Below are 26,976 nucleotides of genomic sequence, written 5' to 3'. Positions count from 1 at the left end.
GGTCACATGCAACACAGTCACCTATCATCCTAACCATGCAGAAAGCACAACGCACGGATGAATTATAACTACAAATTTATTTCCACAACACCAGCCACGCCCCCAATGGCGCGCGGAGAGGAGCGTCAGTTAGTTATGTACTTTTCTCTATTTCAGATTTCATTTTTCCCACGAACGATCAAGGAGCAGTTAAAAAATAATGTCCGACCGCGAAAAGAGGGAAAGGTGTTTTGTATCAATGGTAGTCTGGTATGTAATCACCCCCTACCACACACCCTCGCAATGGCTTGCAGGATACTAAATAAACAAAAAAGTAATTAATATAATCGGTGGGGATTTCAATGTCCTATCAATTGATTGGAGCACATATAGTTTTAAAACGGGGTTTAAGTCATAGATACATACTTTCTAGTCGCTATTACATTACGTTGAACTCCATGCCTCAACTTGTCCCTTCGCCAAATACGGGCGATTATATTATTGATTTTTTAGCATCGAATATAGTATACCCCAAACATTCATTACTATATAAACTATTAAAGTAATCATTGACCACAGGGCAATAAATGCTAAGTTTTCCCTATATAATGTCCGTAATAGGATGCCTAATAGTAGTCCGGTGTGAAATCAGTCCCTGCCACACACCCTAGCAGTGGCTCATAGGGCGGTAAATAAATTAGAAAATATAAAAAGTTAAAAGTTAAGACGGCTACCTTTCTCCTATGATTGACGATTTTACTTACCGACGCGTGTAATACGGTAACAATGCATACATTGTGGTCATTTATCCCTTCGGTTACACCCAGACGCGTGGTTCGTCGTTCGGGTAGGTTATCAAACGGAGATCTAGAATACTGTATCCCCTCTTTGGTGTTCTTACTATTCGATGGATTGCGTGGGTGGTGAGCATATTGTAAGTGTTCCCTCACATGAGTTTCGGGTCCTCGCCTCTTCAATCCAGCAGTTCAGCCACTCCATCGAAGGGAGATTGAAATCACCTCCTACTACAATATAATTCCGCTTTTCATGTTCTCGAAATGTTGACGCTTGGTTATTATCCAAGGCGTGCATTGCGTCGCCAGAGTAATCGAGTGGCCTGTAAAAACGAACATACTTGATGGGGTTTATCACGGATTTAATGAACACCTGTACAACAGGAAAAGAAATTGCAGACCACTGTACACCTCTTTCAAAAATTCAATTGTGTCTACGGGACAACATAGCTTTTTTAGAGACAACTCTTCAGTAAGTCTGAGACACTGCAACCACGAGTTCATTAATGGCTTTTTGAAACCCATGAGCATAATGGTTGGAGCAATGTAATTTATCCATTTTCTGGATGTGCAATGTAGACGATGGCAGCAGTGAGTGAACTGCCATGAAGAGTGTTGGTGTTGGACGATCGCTTGGGAACCAAGGACACACACTGACCCCAAATTGAAAGACTAAATTCAAATTTAGAATGTTTCATTCAATTGCCCTAGAATATTTTACTTATTCTCTGCTATGTGCAAACCATGAAAGAGTGGACTAACAGGAGGGTAAAGTTGACTCGTTACGGGAATGACCATTCGAAGATGAACATAAATTAGCATACGAACTGCATCGAAAATTTCTCTCGCATTAATTCACTTTATATTTGCTGTTATTTACTCAATTTCTGGGTTAACATATTAAATTGAAAAACTAAATGTTAGGTGTAGACATTGGACAGTAGAGCTCTTTCATTTCAATTTCGTACATTTGATTAACTGTCATAAAAATTCTTCATTTGCGATTTTTTTGATACAAAATTTAACATAAATATACCATATCGTCTTTACCTCCACTTACCTCCGACCTGGTTGATGTACTCTTTAGTTGGGCTGGCGACCTAACACCCCCCGCCACGCACCCTTGTGGCTGCTTGCAGGGCATTATGGAGATGTAAGGTAAGGCTAGGTATACGTAGCGAGATGAAATATCGCGGAAATTTAAGGAATGGTGCTTTTCGTTCAAATTTTCTTGAAGCTCCCAAGTGCCTTCACCTGATGACAATCAATATACTACATATAGAAGCCAATTAAACTTTAATTTGGACATGTGGCTTCAATCCCTTGCCAATTACACTTTTAAGGCACATTCCTTCGTTATTTATTTAATCTGGTACCAAAATTAAATCGGGGTATCATCATAAAAAGTAAACATGCCGGCAGGTGTTCATGAGAAGAAAAAAATAGACACGATGCACGATCAGTTAGAGGACATTACTACGGGTGTTCCTGGAGGGAAAAATTTGATAGTGATGGGGGATTGGAACGCGACGGTATGCGAAGGAAGAGATGGTAGAGAGGTGGTGGATTACGGCTTAGGAACGAGGAATGACCGTGGGGAGAAAGCAACTGAATTCTGTAGGATACAGGGATTAATCATTGCAAACACTTGGTTAAGACACCATAAAAGGCGTAGGTTTAAATGCAAAACGGGTTAGTTAGACCACATTGCGGTTAAGTAAAAATTTATTAACAGCGTGATCAATCGGCGCAGTTCCTCAGGAAAAAATGCGTATTGAGATCAAAATTTAGTACTGCGGAATTAAAACATCATAATCAAGAGGATAAGAAAGGGGGGAGAGGATGAGGAAATGGACAATAGAAACATTGGCTGGGACATAATTAAGGACTACCAGGAGGTAATACAAAATGTGGATTAAAGAAAGGACGCGTACAGCAGAAGAAAGATGGGAACATCTCAAAAAAGGGATTCATCGAAAACCACTGAGGTGGAAGAAAGTATGAAGAGAGATCAATAATAAACAGAGGCACGAAAGTAACACATACTTAGCGGCGGGAGGGAGGAATGGGAGTAAAGCACATAGAAAGGCGAAGTATTAATCAGCAAGCAAAGAGGGAAACTCCGTCGTCACCATCAAATGTAATGCTGGACGAGGCTAAATGATTGACCCCGGAATTATACAGAAGAACTGGATTAATGCCATGGTCAGGATGTTACAACAAGCTATGACAGGAAAAATATGTCATAGATGAGTATAGCTTAGTTCCAGGCATAATTGATCGCGAAATATAAATGCAATCACAGTCAAATAAGGCACATGAGATAAACATGGTCTGTCCCAAAAACAAGTAGAATAAATCAGGGAAAAACTTTATTTCAGATCAAAGTCCAAATGACTAATACTCTTTAAAACAGCACCCTTGTGCATCAACACATCAATGCCAGTGCCTCCGCCAGTTGTGGTATGCCTCTTGTAAGGCATCAACAGGACCCTCATTCAGGCACCTCGTCGTGGCCTCTTTAACATAATCCAGTGGTCCAAAATGGTACTCCAAGGGGTTATGATTGGGTCGGACTCAAAGACTCATGTCTGGTAACCAGTAGCAACTTATTCTTAAATATTCGGGTCACTTCCTCCGTGGTCCAAGAGGTCAAAGGCAAGATTGCCACACAAGCAGTCTTCCAACAGCCCCTAGGTGACGATCTTGGCGTACTTTTCTTATGGCTAAATCTTCTGTACGAATGCAATTCACTGTGGTTTTCTGAATATTACACTCTTCTTCTAACATTCTGACACTTAGGGGTCACTGAGAATTGAGCATGAGTCTCATTTTTTGCACATATTCATCACACTGTGTCGTTGATTGATGTCCAGGGCATTCCTCATCGTCAACCACCTCGTTACCCTCCCAGAACATCCTGTGCAAGCAGAAAATCATCACTTGGGACATTTCTCCATTTTGAAGCTTAATGAACAATTTGATCGCATATCATTGCTCCATGGAAGGTAGCATCGAGAATTCGTGACGTGACCGTCGAACAGGGGTTCAGTCTAGCAGCGATCCGCAGGCTGTAGCGGCCCGCAGACAACTGACGCGGATCGTTTTGCTTTCTCAAGACCTCTCACCATATTTCCCGCCACAAATCGTCCCACGTATGTCGTCCGCTTTGCCAGGAAAAATCGTTTTACTTACTTTGTGAGATAGACCCCATATATCATCCCTGAGGAACTACAAGAGAACGTCCGACCGCGGCCGGCCAATCCGTGACCGCGATTCTTGCAAAAGATTGTTAACATTAGTGCAGATAAATTCCCTTCATCAGGAAGTGTGCATGCTATCCCGTGAAAAAATATATTATCTTAATTTCTTACAAACACTCAAGAGCGTATTCTGAGTGTAGCTAATGACGAAGGCTTGAGCATCCATCCATATATACGTTCATATCAACTTTGACGAAGGAATAAAAAAGGTATATCAAACCAAGGGGAAAAATGTATATCTATCATAAAGCTGATTTTGAAAATTTTGCCGATAAATCAAATTCTTTACTACCAGAGTTCAAAATGCACGCAAGTAATTCCAATATCGAAGAAGCTTGGAAATAATGTTTCAGTATCATACAGGAAAGCATCAAAGATTTTTTCTTACTAAATACACAACAAAAAACTGCGATCCCAGCTGGTACAATGATGGCGTTAGGAAAACGCATCGAAAGCTGATAATGTTACAATTAAGAGTAAGGAAAGTGAGTGAGAGCATATCTTCCTTGGAGAAGAGGTATTTAATGCACCAGTATATAGATTTCTAAAATTGAAACTAAAAGAAAATTACGCGGCTTTTCCCAAACTTTAAACGTCAAGTTACAAGCGAGAGCTTGAACGGTGGCCCTAAAGCGTTCTTGTATACGTCACTGAGGGGCAGGTAGGCGAGCAAACGGTGGCCTGGTCAAGGGATTGTAGCAATATTATTCACAGGGGCAGCGAGGAAAAAGCCAATGCTTTCAATATATTCTCCCCAAGTATTATCATGAAAGATGTTGCCACCGAAGATTTCCCAGATACTCTACATTCCGAAATAACGGCTAATGTAACAGTGGACGAAAAACAAACTATCAAATTGCTTAAAGAAATTAAACCCAACAAATCCCCAGGTCCCATTTCCCTCACGTCGATTTGCTGCAACATTTTGGAACGCATAATTGCCAGTTCGAAAATGGAATATTTCGACTGCATTAACTTAACAGGCAATGATCATAAAAGCCTGCTCATGTTAGACTCAATTAGGATTATTAACATATTAATTATGTACGAGTTATTTAATGGGAGAATGTGGAACGCAAGTGGATGTGATTGATTTAGTATTTTCAAAATCATTTAACAGGATCCCCGAAGGAAAATAATTTATAAATTAGTATTGCGCTCCTATTTATACTCGCTAGTATAAATAAGAGCGAAATAAACTGGGTGGAAGACTTGCCAGGACGAGAACAGCGGGTAGTCCTCAACGGCACTAATTCTGATAGCGTGCAATTGAGCCATGGTGTTCTTCAGGGAAGTGTGATCGGACCCCTGCTCTTCTTGATTTTTGCTAACGATTTGAACAGTGAAGTGATTAGTAAGATTTAGATGTCCGCAGATGACACGATGATTTACCGGAAGATATCTGGGGATGAGGAACGATTTATGGTAGCAAAGGACCTCGATAGTATTTCAAAATGGTGTACAAAATGTGGATTTGAATTAAATAATGACTGATCATGGTAAATTATTTTAAAAGATCCATGAATTTTGCGTACAAACTTGCTGGAGTTGATCTAGAAATACTTACGGAAAAATACCTATGCGTAACTAACACCGACGGCTAATCATGAGGCCCCCGCATACGTGAAATCTGCGAGCAAGCAAATAAAAAATAGGGATTCATTAGAAACAATCTCGGCAGTTTCCGATTCGTTTAAAAATGTTACGGCGAAACGAAAAGCGTCACCGAAATGCTTCTAAAGTTGGGTCGGGAATCATTTGAACAAAGACGATTTAATACCCGGTTGAAAGTATTCGATTGGTTGCCCAACCTAAGTTGCACTTTTCTGAGGAGATTCTGCATTCGTTCCGGGAATTGAACTTCAAAGTGAAGCGGATGGGTGGCGTCAAGGGGGTTGATTTGACGCTCTCGATCTGCAGCCTTGTGCCAAGGATCGATCGTGGACCTCTGGTTTGGAGCAGAGTGGAAGGCATTCATTAGAGGTTGCGTCATTTCTGCGGAGATATCGGGGCCTCCTTCGTCGACCTTCAGACGGCGATCTAATCGTGTAGGAACCCTCTGAACCGTTCTGGTGTTCATTATATACACGTCTGAGGCCGCCAGGTGTGTAGCGTGTAGGATACTCAAGCATTGCAGAGTTTTTTTCGATGCAACTCATAAGTCAAATGGTGGGTCTCTAAAGTCCTCTTTGCCAAATAATTTAGCTTTAAATAAAGTGAGGGTCGGTGCTACAGATGCATGCAATAGGTCACTTAACATGATTCAGATAGCATCGAATAGATATTTTTATAAGAGATTAATCACTAATAAGAACATGATCAGCTAAATTTCATTAAATATTCAAGCAACCGCAGCGTCAAGTAAAAATCATCTGTATCAGTTATTCATTGCCGAAGTTTAAAGAATTAAGTAGCTGATTATCATCACCTCGTTCAAAGCTTAGGTACGGATATAATTATTGTAACCGAAAGCTGTTATCCACTAATATCGTCGACCGTGACATTTTCCCACAATCCTTTTCCGTTTACAATGACGACAGAGAAAATAGAATCTTTTCATCATTGTGATTGAAAACTCGTGCGTTGGCAGTTCAAAGATTATTCCAGATGACAATTCGAAAAGTGTTAGGTTTTCAATTAAATGCCCTGAATCCAAAATAATTTATGTACGCGGATTTAGAGACCACCAGACGATAAAGACAATTTAATATTAGAACTAGACTCTCAATTCATAAGTTCATTATTCCAAAAATGCGATCGCGACATTATAATTGTTAGAGATTTCAAAGTTCCATCTATTGATTGGAGCGCATATAGTTTTAAAACGGGGGTTAAAGACAAAGATACCTGCGAGTTACATTCCTTTACGATAAACTACATGTCTCAGCTTCTCACTTCAACATCTAGGTGCGATAATATTAAAGATTTTTTAACAACGAACATATCTGAAAAAGTCATAGCTAGAGACACTATTGAATGAATGTGCGACCACAGAGCACAATAAGTTCTAAGTTTTCTCTATATGGAGTCCGAAATAGGAAGCCCTCTAAGAAAAGCGTACTTGTTTAAAAAAGGGGGCTACATGCATGATGGCTTAAAATACGTGTTACAGATTCAGAGGATACGTGGAATCACTTCCTTGACATCGTGCGCTCAGCAGCCAACAGGTTCATTCTAAGTAAACCCATAAAAGATGAAATGCAAGAGTCAATTGCATGGATGCTGGTAACAACTTTGGAGAAGGCACTTTGCAGTGAAAGGCATAATTATGGCTAACTTAAGAGCTGAGGAGGGGAGACTTAAACTGAATACCGCGGTGTGGATGGACTCTTCGATGTCAAAATGTCCACTGCATGCCCGCAAAACTTAACTGTGCCCAGCGAATGGGAGAATTGATTGAATTATTGCAACTTTGTAAAAGGAAAAGGCAAGAATGACGTCATTTAATAATAATACGCTCACTCATCGTAGGGCAGAGGGACCTTTTCCGGTAAATTATCGACTGAACGGTTTAAGGGCACTTTGGGTAAACTATATCTATTATGTGGTTTATGCGTTGGGGGGTTTAATGCGGTTTTCATGCCTCAGAGGAGATTCCCGGTTCAAGTGTTTTAAACTTATCTTCATCAACAGGATACCTCTTTAACATGGCGGAGGGTATATGCTCAAATTCACACCAGGCAAGCAGAGGACGCGAAAAGTTGCGGTCTCGTGCCACAAATGGAAGACTGCCGGTTACAAAAAAACGTCCGCCATACTTACGCAATGAGTACTTACACGTTGGCATGTTGAAGAACAATAGAGTACCACCTTTGGGAGGCAGACTTTACTAATAAAGGTAAAAACATCACTAAATATGTTTCTAATAGGTTAAGCAAAAATAAAACCTATTATTTACCAGCACAAAAGAGAAGAAAAGGGAGAAAAGTAAAAGCAATACAGACGCCTTTTTAAAAACATGTAAGAGGCGAGCGGAGGTTAATAGACGCCTCGGAACAAATGAAGGAATGAAATCAAAAAAGGGATACTATAAGATCAATATTACATAGTGATGATATCTACTCCCGCAGTTAATTTGGGTGAGCAGCTGTTTCTTCCCCAAATTATTCTCCGAAAAACGACGCCCCAAACCAATCCGTTTTGCAATCTATCCCTCTGATCTTGAACCCTTCGTCTTCTCTTCCCCATAATACATACGATGGAGTTTTTCAAATGCTCCTTGCGCTTCGGGAAAGTTCCGTGCATTTAAAGTGTTCCGAAAGAGATTCAGCTCATGGTGTCATCTTCGAATTTGGTGAGGTTCCCACGCAAAAAATCCTTGACGGCTTAAGCCAGCACATCGTTCGCTCTGTTTGTCGCAATTTCTTTAAGGAAATTTCGATCCCTCGCACTGCACACGACCATGTTCTTTCACGAACGACCCAACCCCGTGAGGATTCCAAACACTGGCGAGCAGCAAAAGAAGTGTGAGGCGAGGCTGTTCCTTCCCTCACATTCCTCTCGCATTCCACTTGCTCAGAAAACCTCATTCTCCATTCTTTCCGCCGCATATTTGCCATATAGGTTTACGCCAAGAGAGGCCATGGGTAAGAGTGGCGCTTAAAGCATTTGTTGATCTTAAAATCGTCACTTCGCTTTGATTAATGCTGTAAACAGTTTGCGGGGTAAAAATCTCCCGAACTTGCCAACTCGCTGAAAGACGCCAGGTCAAAACATGATTTCATACTTTTTCGTTAGTTGATTTCCTCTAAATTGAAAAGATTTCCAATGCGTGTACAAAAAGGAAGCGACTCGGAGTCAAATAAGGACCGCGGACGAACAACATCCTGGTGGTATTCATAGAATCCAAATGAAGGGACAAGCGAAGTCGCTACATTATTTTTTTTGCACTGGGACAAAGATACCACATTGTGTACTTTTTGATCAGTCGCTTCGTTTCTGAATTACTCCGAAACATATCAAGATGCAGACTACTCAATGAAATTAATTTGAATATTCAATTATATTTGAGTTATTCCCGAATATGTAGCAACATATATAAACAATCCGTCATTGTATAAGTATTATAATTACATAAAATACCTTCTATGACGTACTAAAATAATTAATAGTAGTTTATTCAAATACTAAGCTGAATATGTCACGGAAAGTTTACATTGAAGTGGGGCATTATCATTCTTCACTAACAAGGATAGGATAATGGTGTATGAAAGGTTCGAAAGTCATGCTACATATTGGGAGAGTGATTTCATTTAAATGCCCTCCCGACGGAAGATCACATTCGATTTGAATGTCGTCCGTGATAGAGGTTTGAAGGAAGCTGGTTTTGCAGCAGCGCCTCGGGGGCAAGCCAGCATGAGGCTGGCCACATGCAGATCGGTGCCTTGGATGCATGGGGGCTTGCTGTCTAGAAAGATACAATTTATTTATTTTTTATTTATATACCCTGCAAGCCACCGCTAAGGTGTGTGGCAGGGGGTGAATACACACCAGAATAATTTTACCCGAACATGACCCTACCGCGGTCGAACAATGTTATTATGATCCCCTATCATCCGTGGAAAAAATGACATCTTAAATCTATCTGTTCTACCCTTAATCTTTCGAATTTTATTAACATGATCTCTCCTACCGTAGTACGAAGGGGGTATTAATTCATTTTCAACATAACTGCTAAATAGATCTCCTTCCAATTTATGCAAGCGAGTTAATCTGTAATTTAACCTTGGCTCCGTGATTGATTCCCAGCCTAGCTGCTCTATTATTTTGGATACGCTACTAAGTTTATCATAGCAACGTTTTGCAAATCCAGCTCCTCTACGCTGAAAGCGATCCAACTCGGCAATTGATCTAACTTCATGAGGATCCCATATATTTGCAGCATATTCTAAATGCGACCTAACCAACGACAGATAACATTACTCTTTGACCTTTGCATCACATTTACCTAGTACTCTTCTAATAAATCATATTTTTTTTTAGCTTGTCCATATATTCCCCGTAGGTGTTTCACCCAGGAGAGATCGTGATTGAGGGTGCCGTCTAGGTATTTAATTGAGTCTATACATTCCATTTCGGTGTTCCCAATGCAGTAGGCGTTCAGGAGGAAATTTTTCTTTTTCCAAAAATTTATCACTACCCACTTCGGGGCCCAATGGTCTGGAGGCGCCAGGTAAGCAGGCAAACCGGAGGCCTCTTTAACAATCTGTGGCAGCGTAGTTCTTCGCCAGATTCCGGTCCCAGACAAGTGCCAGAGGGCCCTTGCATAACTCGGGAGAAGTACACTACATATACGAAACGAGACATCGCGGAGAGTAGCCCGTACAGGAACAAACTAAGGACGAGAGTTATGCGTAGTTGGTGGTAGGCTAGGAGAGTGTAGAGACTTTTCTTAGTTCTTATCCCGAGACAATAAATTGGAACTAGAATGAAAATATCCAAAGATCATTCACAGTAGGTAAACGAAGCTCCCGAAGACCAGAGCACATACATGAGATCCAGAGTTGTTTCCGAACACATGGAGGGAGAGTCCTTTGCCATGACGCGTCCAATGCAAGATCCTTGCCAACGCGTTGCCAAGGCGAAGAGGCTGGAAAGTGGAGGAACATCCGCGTTACTGGAGTGTATTGGTCTGCAGAAACCGGACATAGTAGCCAAAACGACGAGCACCATCAAAATAATTGGCGTGCGAGTTGTCTCTGGATCGACTTCACTAAACCTAGCCCCCGAGCGAAAGTTGGCAGCGTACGATTGCGACGAACTAAAAGAACAAATAGCGACCAATACCTCTGTGACGAGGGACGACGTTTCTGTAACATCATCCACGATTTCCCGGCGATATGTGTGGTCCACCAAATCCGCCGATTAATTAGTGGACCTCGGGTTAAAGAAAAGGCTTCTGGGAGGACGCTCCGCAAGGGTGGTGCTTCAAGGCTCCCACCTCAAACGGTCAAGATGGAATACAATGACAAACCACCATCTTCGGGGAGAAGTCAGTGAGGAAAGATATTGGATAGTATTCAATGGTATATTTTTCACAGGGTAACTCGCACCCATAACAGTTCAAATTCGGCAGAGAGAAATAAAGCCGTTCCCTTATCTCTACATCCAAACAAATTGGGGGGGGGGGGTGATGTTAGGTCACCAGCTATGCATGCACAATCACAATCATGTCACCTCATCTGGACCTAGGGGTGGCGGAGGTGTGGTTTCAATGGGTAAAAGTAGAAATAGGTAAAATGCATTTCCATGCCCCGCTAAAAAGATATTTAACAAGGAAAGCCGACTAAGCCTTATTATACATTCGTAATGCTAATGAACATGAAGTGCTTAACAGTAAAAATGCTATCACATCAAACTGCTGAAGCATAAAAAATAAAATATCGGATATGTACACAGCACATTTTTAAAAGTACATGGGCAGACATTGTCATAGGCACTGAACTATGGCTCGCAAAAGATATAGAAGATATCGAAATATTTGTTAATGGTTTCATCATCTACAGCAAAAACTTGTTGGAGGAGTGTTGATTTCAGTTGGCTGATTATTCAATAGCTACCTTTATTTAACGTAATGACAACGATATGGACAACGTTCAGTGCAATGGGAAGGATTATAGTCACAGAAGCTTATTCATACGGTTATTTTTCAGACTTCTAATCAGATATCCTTCCAAATCTCGATGAAAAATTATGAAGCCTCTTCACCAAGTAAATCAGAAAGTACTTGCAGTCGTCGGCGATGTTAATAAGTTGTAATTTAATTGGGATACCTGTGACGTAGGAAACCAGTAAAAATCGCAATTCATTACACAAACTTATCACTAAATTAGCCAAGTACTCCTCAGAACAAATACTTAAACCGCCGACACGAGGTAACAACATACTTGAGATATTTGCGACTAACACGCCGCAGATTATCACAAACATGGTAATTACAAACAGCATCAACGACCACAAGGTTACACTTTCATTCTAGGTACTCATGCCTATTTAAAGGTAGGTTTTGAATGGCCCCTAAAAACGGCTACTTATTTCCAAGCATCACGACAAATTCCTCTTCCTTTCCCTGCATTATTCCCTTCTTCAATGCATCGTCACTTCTGCTTGCCTTCATGCTGCCTGGAAAGCCTACTCTCTTCTCCTTCCTCCACCTCCCCGCCTCCCCTACATTCTCCTTTCTTTCTATCACGGCCCACTACCTTTCAATATTTCCTCCATCTGACTTTTTCAGATTTCCCCAAATAACTTCCTCTCTTCGGCCGCCCTATTTAAAACCTTGGCATTCGTCTTCCTCTCTACCCAACATATTTCCTCCATTCTTCTCCGACACACTCACATATAAAAACCCTCCAATCTACGTGCGTCTATCCTCTTGCCTCAATGACCAATACTTACAACCATAAAACCTGACGCTCCATATAAAAGTCTTTACTTATCTTTTCGCCACCCCTTCGCACGGTGTTCAAATCATTGTCTTCTTCTTGCAAATGCTTCTTTCGTTAACGTAATTCTACCTCTTTTCTGATGACCAAACTCTAGTGTGTCAGTCAGCGAAGGGGTTGCAAGCAACGCTGAGTGCATTGGAAATTCAGTGCGATAAATAAGATGAGGGAATATATATATATATATATATATATATATATATATATATATATATATATATATATACATATATAACACAAATATTATGCGGTTTCCCAGAAAGAGAAGGACTAAGGTTTACATTAATATAGGAGGGCAAAAACAAGAGCAGGTGGAAAAGTTTACTTATCTCGGAAGTGTTTGGGACCAACACGGTCAAAGTAGTAGGGACTTGAGGAGAAGAATTTCACAGGGCAAAGAGACGTTTACAAGGAGGAGGGAGTTTATGACAGGGACATTGAGCAAGGATGTCAAGAAAAAACTCGTTAAAACTTTGATATGGAGCGTAGTTATGTGCGGCGCGGAAACATGGCCACTGAAGCAGGATGATAGACTTAGAATGGAGGCTTTTGAAATGTTGGTGTGGAAAAGGATGGTGATGGTGAGGAAGGTGAAATCAACCGAGAGGAAAAGAACTGAGGAAGAACTAGGAATGGTGGGCGAGGAGATGGAATTGTTGGGGGAAATCATAAGGAGGCAGGAAAAATGGATAAAAAGCATATTGATCGGCAATCGGTTGAAGACTGTGATAGAGGGGAGAATGTTAGGCAAATGAGGAAAGGGCAGGAATAGGATAGGGATGTTGGAGAGAATGAAGGGAGGAAAGAAGTACACAGAGATGAAGGGGGACTTTTTGTAGAGTAGGATGTTGGGTTGTGTTTTGTTAGGAGAAAAAAAATATTCATATTATAGTTGTATCCATCTAAACCTACCTTAACCGGTGGAATGCCTAATAATAATACACCCACCAAGATGTCCTTTTTCCTCTGAAACATTGCCCAAATACTACTTTTCCTTCCATTTTAATGGCTAACTAAGCTTTGCTTCTCCTCAAGAATCCTATTGGTTTTGTTTCTTTAAGGTTATCCTCATCCCGTGCATCTTGCATTGTTCCCGCAAGGCACTCAACAGTAACCGCAATCCCTTGACCGATCGACTCACTATTGCTCGATCATCTGCAAATCTCACTCAATCGCCTCGCCTCCAACTTCCATTCCCAGCTCCAGCCCGTAGCACACTACCCTCGAAATTTTATTAGCATTTACACGTATGCTGTAAAGTATCACGGATAACGGGCAACTATGCTTAACTCCCCTGCCGATCACTGCCCGTTCCGAACCTCCCTCCTCGCTACCCTTGCCTCTACCGTCCAATTACCGTCCATGTACAAGTTTCGGATGAGTCGCTTCTCCCTCCAATCAACTCACCAATCTTTCGCAATATCATCAATGAATTTGCCCATTCCGCATGGTCGAACCTTCTCAAAATCTCCGAAGCACCCTAAGACATCTGGATTGTGTCAAAAATTCATCTTTACTAATGTTCTCATCACTGCAATGGCGACATTTATTCCTCTCCACGTTCAGAGGCGAAACTGATCTTCACTTAGGGAGTTGATTGCCCTCTATTGTAACCATCTAGGGATAGTTCTTAGAAAAACCTTTGAAGCATGTTTAAAAAAAAATTATCGCCCTGCAGTCCTAGCATAAAGCTGCTTTAAACTTTTACTGCTAGCGAATTAAATGCCAGCCTCATATATTCTGCGCATAAATTCAAAGAATTTCTTCCTTCCATATTTCCCAGAGCATTTTACTTATTCTGCGGGGATGTTATCTACTTCTACTGCCTTGCTCAAATTTATCTCATATTTTTTTTATAATTGATCGTACAATCCGTCTTATTTCTTTTTCCGGGTGACTACTTATGGGCACGTAGGTCCGCAGGGGCATGTCTGGGCCTCTTTTATGCCTAGCAGTGGAACTAGCCTGCTCTAAAGTCGCCACCCTTCACCTCCCCAGTGTTCTATGAGTACGCCTTCCAAACCTATCTATACCTCCACCTTTTCAAAGCGTCAAGAGAGAAGTGGAGGACGAAGGCTAGACATAGTTGTTGAATTGAAAATTAAATTTGAAGAAAAGTGATCGAGGAAAAACTTGCCTCTTCCAAAGAGTATACCTGTTCAAAAAAGAGAAATTTAATGGGAGAAATTAAAGCTATAACTTCAATTACTCAATCATTATGGCCACAGCGCTGACACAGAACAAATATATCTTCATGTCCTGAATAAATCCTTGTTGCCAAACTGATAGAACTCGCGGAAGACATCACACCTTACTGGAGAACAGTTTTACTCAAGGAGATAGATAGAAGAAGGTTCAGTACCTCGGAAGAGAAAGCTAGGTCACGTAACCTCTCCATATAAAGGCAAGGATAGGGAGGATCTTAGCACGTGTTAACCGATTCTCTGAACATATATTTACTGCAAAATCTTATAACATCATACGTAGTTAGCAAAACTTCCTCGGATTGAGGAAGCCGAGGCAACACGGGTTAAGGAAAAGCAGAGCGCGCGAAACAAAACTGGATATTTTTATTCGTGGGATCCTGAAATCGGGGGAATAGAACACACAAGTGTATCTTTTGATTTGAAAGAGAGCCTTTGAGAAGGTCCCTCACAAGAAATATATACACAAATAATTTTTATGACATATTTGTAAATACATGAATGCCACAGGGAAGTGTTTCAGAGACCCTACTCTTCTTGGTATTCATGAGCGACTTAAGTTCCCAAGCTAGCATTAACTTACGATTATTCGCAGACAACACCATTACATTTACAGAAATAAGCACACAATCAGATTTCGGGGTAATCTGCAGTGATTAAGACAAAATATCAGAGCGTTTCAAGTGATAGGGGTTAGAATTTAACACGAAAAATTCAGTTCTGCAATCTTGGAATAAAAACGTACGGACAAGGCACACATGAAATTGTGACATGGCACAGGAGAAAAGAAACAGATTGAAGTACATGTTGGTGTCAACACTTAACATAAAACCTTTCATGGAGCACACATATAAGAAAAATATGCGGCTACGCATAGACTACGTTTCATTAGACGGGTTGAAGCAAAATTCAGTTAAAAGTTTAGAGAGAGGTGCCACTTTGCTCAAGACAGGCGGCCACGTTTGGAATGCTCGGCCAGTCTATTCGGGGTCCACGGGAGAAAGCGATAATTGAGGAATTGGAAACAGTTGCGAGAAAATCCACTAGGCTTGGTAAAGACTCGCACGAGAAATGAGTGAGGGGTATGCTTTTTTGTTTGGGAGCCTCTTGATTCTCGAGGAGAGCAGACACGATTAAGACTTTTCGAAAGGGACACGATGTTATCTTGCAACAGCTGAGGGAATTATTACGGTCCAACATTGAAGAGGCGAATTATACAACTCGGAGAGAATAAGAGAGCTTGGATTCAAGATTCAAGCTTACTCGCTATTTCCTCGCACTATAAGTAATCAGCACAAATTTAACCACTCCCACTATCTAAAAATTAACAATATTTACGACAAAACTCGAGTACTCCCATTATTACACACAGTAAATCTGAGTGCATGAGCGTGAAGGTACGTACGTTTATGTTTGAGCAAATATATATTTCTTCATTCACGTATGAATAAGTGAATATTCGTGCATGAAAGGCTGATGGCCAAAGTCAACGTGCGAAGCGACCTGGTGGAGTGCGTATAGATATACCGAACTGCGTCAAAATTATGGGTTTTCTGCATCATTACTGGGACTTGATATCGTAGGCTTCATGGAAAGACGAGGAAAATCCATTACGTACTTATTCTAATGAGGTAAGGTTTTAATTTGCATATCGGTCGGTCGGTGATGATGTGAAATGCGTTTCACGTCGCTACCGAATGGACTGCCATTGCGATTGTCAACGCGAAACGCAAATGTGGCGCCGTGGTGTGCTGAGGGGGGAAGAGGGAGGCCCGCAGTCGGCGGCGCTCGGAAAAGGGGCGGCGCGCACACACGGCCCCCACCCACCTCTTTCTCTCGCGAACTCGGTCGTGGTGCCCTCTGCCCTTCCGAAAGAGGGCACCCACCGTTTCTCGACCGGCCGATTCCGCCTTCACTCATGTCCCGACATCTGTGCGCTCTCGAACGGTCCTTCGCAGGGCCCGACCATCTTTCGAAGGACGTCGCACACGTTGTTAAGGGCCCCAGCGAGTGAAGAGGGCCCTCTCAACCCGAAGGGTGCGAGCAATGCACACTTTCGCGCATTCCTCTCGGCGCTCAGAGCCATCTTGAAGTGGGTAATTATGGGGGCACGTTGGGTGCATCCTATGCAAATGTATTAAAATGGTAAAAATTAAAGTATTGCTCGCGAAAGAAAAATTAATTTGAAAAGGATAACCTCAAACTAAAAGAATAGACTGAAAATTTAAAGTACTGTAACCTAATTATGCTATAACTATGTTTTATTTGCTAGAAAATATATTCCAAATGTTTGCTAAATATAAATTTTGGATAGCATAATATAATTTATGGAAAAATTTCCTAAATTAAGTTGAATAAACTGTAATCTGACAGGCAACGTGAATGAAACCTATACGCGCCAAAAATTCCTAGCTAAACAAATATCGACGAAACATTCAGATTTGTTGTTCTTTTGTTTTAAACCATATTTGGCTGTAGTGCAGATTCTAGGGCCCTATGAAACCTCCTTCAAAGAGCACCGAGGGGCACACGTGAGCCCAACGCACTTTTCTACCCATCGTTTGGAACACGGCTTTTGGCTTCAACGGCTATGCTACCGCCGTCAGTGGTTGAAACATTCCTTCCGTGAAAATGATCGCGGAGCTAAACACAATATCGCAAACACGAAGAATATTACGCTAATAGCTTGGGGATTTTTCAATGCGAATTTTCAACGGTAGTACATCAAGCATTTTAAGATCATATTTAGTCAAATTAATCATAACTTGAACAATTCTTCCAAATATTATGAAACCACGACTAAAAGACTACGTCTTTTGAAGCTCAAAGTAGTTTTGCGGGCACCATCTCCCTTCTCAACGTACTGACGCAATATGGGGCTAGGAATCGTGTAGAAGACACTTGCAATCGATGCAGAACGCTCACTAAATTAATGCATTTAAAGATTACATAGAGCTAGCTGTCTCAATTAATGAAAGTTCCGTCGGATGAGAAAGGTTTAAATAAGCACTTTGGTGTATTTGAACGCGAGGTTTGAGAACTTAATCGCATCAAAGGGCATCATTTAAGTGCACAGCTCGGAGAGATCAACGAAGGCGCAGGACAGCGCATTCGATCGCTTCACTCTTCCCTTCAAATTAAAACTTGACCGCGGCCCTCACATAATCGCTTAGCGCGACACGCAAGTAGTCGCGGTGAGAAGATGCGTGTTGTCACTCTATCTCGGTGGACCCATCAGCTCACGGCACGCGGTCCAAGAGCGACCCCACGGACACCTCACGACATCAGTTTGGCATCGATGCAAACAGAGGTCTTCGTTTAAAAAAAAGAGCCCTTTATCCGCATCAGCTGTCTTTATGAATTGCATGAATTGAAACGATTGCCTTTGGAAACACATTGAATTAAGCACCCCGCCCACCACTCAACGAGCACTGGCGTCGCGGACAAAATGGAACGGACCGTGGCATCAAGAGTGTGGTTTTTCCCGGAAATATTTAATGCCTTCTTCTTCTCTCTATAAAACCCATTTAGTACACCGAAAAGATTATCTGTGCGTCTCTTGTCCGGTTAAATTCCGAGTTGGCGCATATGATTTCACTTTTCGGTGGGTTAAATAACCAAATATGTTGGTGACGCGGTACCCGATGGTGTATAGCGGTCAGCGAGTTCGACTTCCCTTTGTGGGCCGCCACGATCCCACTCTCACCTCGCGGGAGGGGCGGGAGGGTGGGCGCCGGCCACATCGGATCGGGCGGGCACCGCCGAGCGACCTCGAGAAACATGTCGACGACAAAACGCATCCATCACCTCCCCCCCCCCCAACGGCGAGGAACAAGATGCTCACGACTCTCGCCCAATTACAAAAAAAAAGTACGACCCGGTCTGGGAATTCCTTGCTCCTCCCTCGGGTTCCATGGCCGCAAAAACGATGCGACCGATGTGTCGCGGACGGTCCGACATTCGCGCGGGCCCTTTCGAATGCGGCACGGCCGACTCGTCTCTGAGGGTCACTTACAGGATAGTGGTTCCCAGCGGCACGGGCGGGACCCTCTCCAGCCTCAGGAACATGCACCTCACCGTCGTCCGGAAACATATGCACCGATTGGGGCAGCCCCGGATCTCCTCGCCGCCGGCCGCCCCAATCCAAAGGATCCAGGCTGCCAGGAGGAGCAGCCGCACCGCGCCCGCCGCCATTCCCGTCAACACGTGCTCTCGCCGCAGCCGCGCTTGCGGGCCTCCGCCTCACTCCTTCGAATCGTCTCGGGGTGGTCGGGTCGACGAGGGTTGCGAATTGCTCGCGACGGAGTGTGGCCGCACCGCAAGCGACCGCTGACCGCCGCGCCGTACCAATTGAGAGAGAGAAATAGATACAGATAGAGAGAGGCCCGAGAACGTTTGTTTGGATACGAAGGAGCTCGGTGGGAGGTATTGACGAGGTAGTTCGCATTTATCCTGCTAGGAGCGCTGAGAAGTGGTGCGGCAGCTCGCTCTATAAACCGTTAATCACACTACTTCGGATGTCGTTTTAGGTACGACTTTTAAATGGTCGCTAAAAGTAAACCATTTTCAAGAGAGAACACTGAGGGCAAACACGAAAAGCTGTTGATGTTTGGCAAATATTATGTTAACAGTGTAAGCATGATATCGCATTCAGATTGACTGCCGGTAATTCAAATAATATTCATCTATATCGATAAATTGCAAAAAGGACATGCGATAAATGAACAGTTTGTACTATGCGTCGTTATTGCGCCGGTTGAGCGAATTAATCAAGAAAAAAGGTTCTCATTCGGAGAATAAAAAAATTCTCTTCCATCAAGACAGTGCTCAGGTACACCTTTGCGCAGTTTTTATGGCAAAAATTGAAGAATTAAAGTTCGAATTATTACTACATTCACCGTATCCACCATAATCGGACCCCCATATTTTTTTCTTTATTGTCAAGATTGAAAAAAATTGAGCTGCGGAAAAATATTCACGTCAAACGAGGTCATCAACTTATAGGTGTCCGAAATCGTACTTTTTTGTCCGCTTAAAAAAGAAAGAGAAATGCTGGGGAAAAGTATCACGCTAGAAAGAGTTACTGAAAAGTAATCAAAAATATCCAAATTAATTTATTTTGCTATATTTTCCCAAGGTCTTATTTAACGGTACACAGCTCGCAAAGTGAAAATACTCTAAATAATTTCTTTCAAAGCGTCTACACTCATGGTATCAATATACCCAGTTAATGCCTTCGTATCAGACCACATAGATAATGTGGAGAGCAAATGGTATCCATCTAAAAAAAAGTTGATCACAGAAATTCCAGATTTTGTAGTAAATTCAAGACATTTGCTACAAGATCTGATATGGGAACCACTGGGCATAAGAAAACTGAGAGCAAGATTGAAGTTATTCCAAAGATATCAATCGTGTAGTTTTCCTTTCCAAATGGAAGCTATCATTCAGCAGCACCTCAATTTAATCAGCAGGTCAGCCCATGGCTCCAAAAGAAGAGAGATACTCTGCCAAAAAAATGTGCAAATATATATATATATATATATATATATATATATATAAAATATGCATTATATTATTATTATTATAAGGCAATCTACCGGTTAAGGTAGATTTTTCGATGGACACAACAAACAAATAAATATTTTGTGACTCCTAACAAAACACAAAATCCGGCAACCTACTCTACATCAGGTCCCTGTTCATCTCTGAGTACTTCCTTCCTCCCTTCATCCCGTCCAACATCTCTATTCTTTTCCTTCCCTTTCCTCGTTTGCCTAACATTCTCCCCTCTATTACAGTCTTCAACATCCCACTGCTGGTCAATACCACCTTCATCCACTTTTCCTGCCTCCATAGGATTTCTCCCAATAAACCCCTCTCTTCGCCCACCATACCAAGTACTTCCTCATTTGTTTTCTTCTCTGTCCATTTCACCTTCTCCATTCTTCTCCATACCCACATTTCAAAAGCCTCCAGTCTACGTCTATCCTCCTGCTTCAATGACCACGTTTCCGCGCTGTACACAGCTATGCTCCATATCAAAGTTTTTAAGAGTCTTTTCTTAACATCCTTACTCAACGTTCCTGTCATCAACTCCCTCCTCTTTGTGAAAGCCTCTTTGCCTAGCGCAATTCCTCTCCTTACGTCCCTACTACTTTGACCGTGTTGGTCCAAAACACTTCCGAGATACGTAAACTGTTCTACCTGCTCTAGTTTTTGCCCTCCTATTTTAATGTTTAGCTTAACTTTTTTCTTCCTAGAAAATCGCATAACCATTGATTATCATCCCATATCTGTCACACTGAATTTCCATGCTCTATTTTCTGCCGCTTAACTTAGCCATTCTCTTTCGGGAAACCCGCATAAATTTTGTTGTGCTTGTATTGATTATCATCCCATATCTATATCATTTAGTTTCCAATTCACTCAACAATGCTTGCAACCCCTTGGCTGACTGACAAAAGAAAGCTTGGTCATTAGCAAACCTAACTGATTTTACGAATTCCCCGCCCACTTTCATTCCTACCTCCAGTTCTTCCCTAGCCTATTTCATCATTTCCTCCACATATACGTTGAACAACAACGGTGATAATGGACAACCCTGCCTCACACATCTTCCTAACACTGCCCATCCGGATTCCCCGTTCGCCACTCGTACTTGAGCAGTCTGAGACATGCACAGGTTGCGGATTTGCCTCCTTTCCCTCCAATCTATTCCTATTTTCTGCAATATACTCATTAGTTTTTCCCAATTCACTCTATCAAACGCTTTTTCGAAATCTACGAAACGGGCAAATACCTCCTGGTTGTATTCTATATTCCTCTCGATTTATAATCTCATTACTGCAATGTCATCACGCGTACCTCTCCCCTTCCTGAACCCAAACTGATCATCCCCTAAGTAATCATTTGCCCTACTCTCTATCCTTTTGTTTATGATCCTGAGAACAACTTTAGCTGCGTGGGATATCTAACTTATTGTCCTGTAGTCCTCACATGATGTCGCCTTTACCTTTTTCGGAAAAGGAACTAAAACTGAACTCACAAAGTCTTCCGGCCAGATTCCTTCCTCATAAATACTACGAATCAGCCCATATAGCCTCTTCCTCCCACATTTTCCTAAACATTTCAAAAGTTCCGCGGGAATTTTATCCACCCCCACGGCCTTATTTAGTTTCATCTCCCTTAATGCCCTTTGTATCTCATCGTCGAGTATGCCTGTACCTAAGCTGCTCTATGTTGACTACGCTTCTTCCTACCTCTTTATTTAATACTATGGCAACCCCTCGTTGGCTCTCGTCCCCGACGCTGTATATTATTCTATAATTATCACTCCAGTAATCCCCGCTATTCTTCCATCTCACCTCGTATAGACCTAAAACATCTAGTTTTCCCCTTTCCATCTCTTGCTTAATATTCTCCAGTTTCCCTGTGATCACCATTGTCCTAACATTCCACGTTCCTATTCTAACTAATTTTGTCTTCTTCTCCTGCGTCTTCTGCCTTGCTGCTGCTGGTTTTCCCTTGCAAGGGTTTCGTGGGATGACGACCGCAGAAGCCTTGCCTCCCCCGCTGCCGTGCACGACACACGGCCGAATGGGCCGAGCTCCGTAGTTGCCAGGACTCAAAATCTCTGTATTGTCCATCATTTAAATCTTGGGAATGATAATTGAGGTGGTTTCCCGTTGCCTTCCTCAATAGTGTTTTTAACGTGACACCATCACTTAATGGCCGCCCCACTGGGGTCAGACGCCATTGCAACCGCCTCACTGAGGAACAGACGCTGCGTGGACTACCTTTCGTCTGGCTCCTAACCTTCGACCTATCTGGCATGGGTGACCCTATCAGGAGCAATTATTATTACTCCCGCCAGCATAGCTCTAGGGGTCATCGGAACGCACAAGCCCTTCCACCACGTCAAGGTTGTAATCCGGGGAGGGATATGTATATGTGCGTGTGTGTGTTTATATATTTATTTATATACATATTTATGGTCCGTTCAATAAGTATCGGGACTGGTTCCAAAAATCAAAATGCACTGCAGTTATCATTACAATTACTTAATAATCTTCAAAATACATAGCCCGCTGGATGTCAGTTTTCGGAATACTGTTGAGCGCCTTTGTCGTCGCCGCTTGAACTACCGGTAAGTGGAAAGATCCGGAGTTCAAATCCCGGTCTAGGAAATATTTTTACATCCGTGATCTGCTTGATTCCACCTTCCCCACCTCTCCTGTGTTTGTCCTTTATGTGTGTTCCTATCCCTATTCCTTATTTCTGTTTCTATATAAATGAGCATATATATATATATATATATATATATATATATATATATATATATATATATATATATATATATATATATATATATATATATTTAGGTAATCTACCGGTTAAGGTAGGTTTTTGGATGGACACAACTACCAAACAAATATTTTATTACTCCTAACAAAACACAAAATCCATCATCCTACTCTATATCAGGTCCCTCTTCATCTCTGAGTACTTTCTTCCTCCCTTCATCCCGTCCAACATCCCTATCCTGTTCCTTCCCTTTCCTCTTTTGCCCAACATTCTACCCTCTATCACAGTCTTCAACATCCCACTGCCGGTCAACACCCCCTTCATCCACTTTTCCTGCCTCCATAGGATTGCTTCCAACAAACCCCTCTCTTCGCCCACCATACCAAGTACTTCCTCATTTGTTTTCTTCTCTGTCCATTTCACCTTCTCCATTCTTCTCCACACCCACATTTCAAAAGCCTCCAATCTACGTCTATCCTCCTGCTTCAATGACCACGTTTCCGCACCGTACATAGCTACGCTCCATATCAAAGTTTTTACGAGTCTTTTCTTAACATCCTTACTCAAAGTCCCTGTCATCAACTCCCTCCTCCTTGTGAAAGCCTCTTTGCCTAGCGCAATTCTTCTCCTTACGTCCCTACTACTTTGACCGTGTTGGTCCAAAACACTACCGAGATACGTAAACTGTTCTACCTGCTCTAGTTTTTGCCCTCCTATTTTAATGTTAACCTTGGCCTTTTTCTTTCTAGAAAATCGCATAACCTTTGTTTTATTAATATTGATTCTCATCCCATACCTGTCGCACTGAATTTCCAATTCACTCAGCAATGCTTGCAGCCCCTTGGCTGACTGACAAACTAAAGCTTGGTCATCAGCAAACCTAACTGATTTTACGAATTCCCCGCCCACTTTCATTCCTACCTCGAGTTCTTCCCATGCCTCTTTGATCATTTCCTCTGCATACAGGTTGAACAGCAACGGTGATAATGGGCAACCCTGCCTAACACTGCCCATCCTGACTCCCCGATTCCCACCCGCACCTGAGCAGTCTGAGACATGTACAGGTTGCGGATTAGCCTCCTTTCCCTCCAATCTATTCCTATTTTCTGCAATATACTCATTAGTTTATATATATATATATATATATATATATATATATATTCAAACACACACACACACACATATATATATATATATATATATATATATATATATATATATATATATATATATATATATATATATATATATATATATACATATATTGAAACGTCCGTTTTTCTCGCGTACTATTCTCGACTACAATTTAAAGGGAAAACTCGGAGACAGAAAACGGCATGCACAGGCGAAAATAGTTCCCAAGGAACATAAGAGTTACGTACATTCCCCCTCAACTCTTTTAATACCTGGCGTCTTACCCCCGCCACGCGCCCTAGGGTCAGGTGGTGGCGGGGTGTCGTCTAAACAATAAATTTGTAGATCTAATTCATTTGTGAATTTTCCCTCCTTCATGAGTGGAATGCTACCTGGTAATTAGTGACTGCGTTCCATGTGAACCCGCCCTTTTTAATTGGTTCCCGCATTTGTGTTCTTCGTGTAGTAAATTTACTAAGAGTACAGTTGGTGAGATGTGTGTTCCAAATATCGCATGAACGATGTCCAGTCACCCCCTAAAGTGGTTAAGTTATTTGAAAGATCCATCTGCCCTGCGTTGAACCTTCTCAATGAGGTCTTTTTACGTTGTGTTCCATGCATTACAAGCTTATTCTAAATTGGGCCGCACGAGGTCATGGTTCCCAGAACTTATATCTCCTTCCAACAATGCACCAAATGATTACCTCTTTTTTATTTGCTCGCTCGCAGATTTTACTTATGTGGGGGCCTCATTATAAGTCGTCGGTAATAGTTACACTTAGGTACGTATTTTACTGTATCAATCACTTCTAAATCAACTCCAGCAAGTTAGTACACAAAACCCGTGGATATTTTAAGGAAATTTACCACTTAACAATTGTTATATTTTACTTCTAGTCGCCATTTTGAACACCATTTCGTAATGCTATCAAGATCCTTCGCCTGTATTAATCGATCCCCTTTTCCAGATATCCCCAAGTAAACTACCTTGTCATCTTATACCTTAACATACTACCCCTATAGCCACCGCTAGTGTTTGTGGCAGGGGCTTATTTCGCAACTGGCATGAAACATCAAAATTAATTTTTTCCTGATTTTTAGTCACAATATATAAATGTAAAATAATTTAAAAAATTTAGAACATGATAGCTACAAGTACATGCACTACGGTATCTAAGTGAGTCGTAGTTTTTTTTTTAAGTTCGTAAACTTAAAAAACAAAAACTTAAAAAACAAAGTAACAAAAAGGACAATAAACAGACTAGACGAGGTGCTAGGCTACTTTGAATGAAAAAATAACTATTCTTCTCCCTACATAGCGCGGTCGGATTTGGTTATTCCGATCCCTTGTCGACCGATATGACAACATTTCCGCTAGGGTTTCTGGGCGGGGTTTCCTTCTAGCCGTTCTCGGGAATTTTTTTCGCTTTCCCGCTCTTAAATCCTGAGAAAATTTGGTCGGGAAATCGGGAACTGTGAAAATATTTAAATATTCTTCAGTAAACATTTCTCTTTTTAAACATGAAATAACCAGGATTGAAAAGAGGGAACTAGAAGTTAGTTTGGACTGTAGCGTCTCTCAAAAAGTACTTGAGCAACGTTAGTTGTCTATGTGAAATGGCTGAGAATGAATTTTTTGCCATGTCAAGTAAGAATGAAATTTCACGATTTGCGAATTCATTGACGGAAAGATTTTTTAAAGCGACATTTACAGCATAAGTTCCAAAAAAGAAACAAAATATGCCCTTAAAGAGAGTTCTGACATAAAATCAGAATCTGATTCGCAATGCGAATTGACTAAATCAATATCAATTCCGACATCAAAGCCTAGCCCCATGCACGTAGACAAAATAGTTGCTTCTCTAAGGAAGGAAATGAGCTTTTATGAAGCAACGAATTTTCTCACGGCCAACTTGAAGATCCTTTTAGGCGCAGTGATAATAAATAGACCGAAGTCTACAGCAAATGAAAGACATTTTTCCACATTAAGTTTATTTGTTAAAAAATAAAGATCACGATTGTCTAATCGGGCAATAAATGCTCTTGAAGTTTAACTTAAAAAATGACAATTGAAAACTCTTTGAAGTATTATTTTAATTTTCAAACGAATAATATTTGTATTTGTTTTCCAGTAATGCTTAAGTTAGTACATAAAATATTTAAATGATATTGGGAATGTTGATACATTGTGTGATATATGTAAAAACTCACTGAATACTATAAAGTTTGGTTTATTCAAGTTTGTATTAATTACATTGTTTATATTTTGAGAAGTCTAGGCAAAATCATACTATCGTGACCCCTGTGTAGCGCTGAGGGCAAAAGATGCACTATTCATGAAATGCCGGTCGACGTCCATTTTCGAAATTTTATCTACTCAAGCTTTGCGTTGATCTATTACATATAGGAGTGTCTAGAAACCTCTGAAAGACAGCGCCGGATCCAGGAACCCGGTTGCCCCACCTTCTCTACGACTTTTCTGTTTATTGGCATCTACTGTTACAGTCACTATTACACATGACCAACGAAAATTAAATAAAAATGATTATTTCGGGAATTCACGGGAAATGCGATTTCCCGTTCTCAATTCCCGAAGGTTACAAAATGTCGGGAATTTGGATACCCTAATTTTCCGCTGTGCCCTTCACGGTTCATCCTGTAACCCCGATTGCCGAGAATACCTCCTACCTGTCAATCCATTCCAAACATCCAAGCGGTGCGATTATCTGGTTCCTGGAACTCTGTGGAATGGTGGACCCCCTCCCCCGAGGAACTGCCTCCCCCCGTATATGTGTGTGTGTGTGGATGGATCACATGTGCGCCGAATAAGTAGACTCGAAAATAGCCCACG

At 41.6% G+C, this 26,976-nt stretch overlaps 1 protein-coding gene across 1 annotated transcript in view; it reads right to left on the bottom strand.

Annotated features, from left to right (window-relative positions):
- Window positions 1-19,002, bottom strand: part of Pxn (Peroxidasin) — a 179,085-nt gene extending 160,083 nt beyond the window's left edge. Inside the window, exon 1 of the mRNA XM_071590599.1 lies at window positions 18,700-19,002. Within this exon, the coding sequence (XP_071446700.1) occupies window positions 18,700-18,878 (179 nt within the window). The 5' untranslated portion in view covers window positions 18,879-19,002. The remainder of the gene's footprint in view (window positions 1-18,699) is intronic.
- Between the last annotated feature and the right edge of the window lie 7,974 nt (window positions 19,003-26,976).

Source organism: Hetaerina americana, unplaced genomic scaffold, assembly GCF_022747635.1.
Source record: "Hetaerina americana unplaced genomic scaffold, ioHetAmer1.1.p SCAF_4, whole genome shotgun sequence".
In the NCBI taxonomy this organism is placed as follows: Eukaryota; Metazoa; Arthropoda; class Insecta; order Odonata; family Calopterygidae; genus Hetaerina; species Hetaerina americana.
This window is presented reverse-complemented; position numbering and strand designations above follow the sequence as displayed.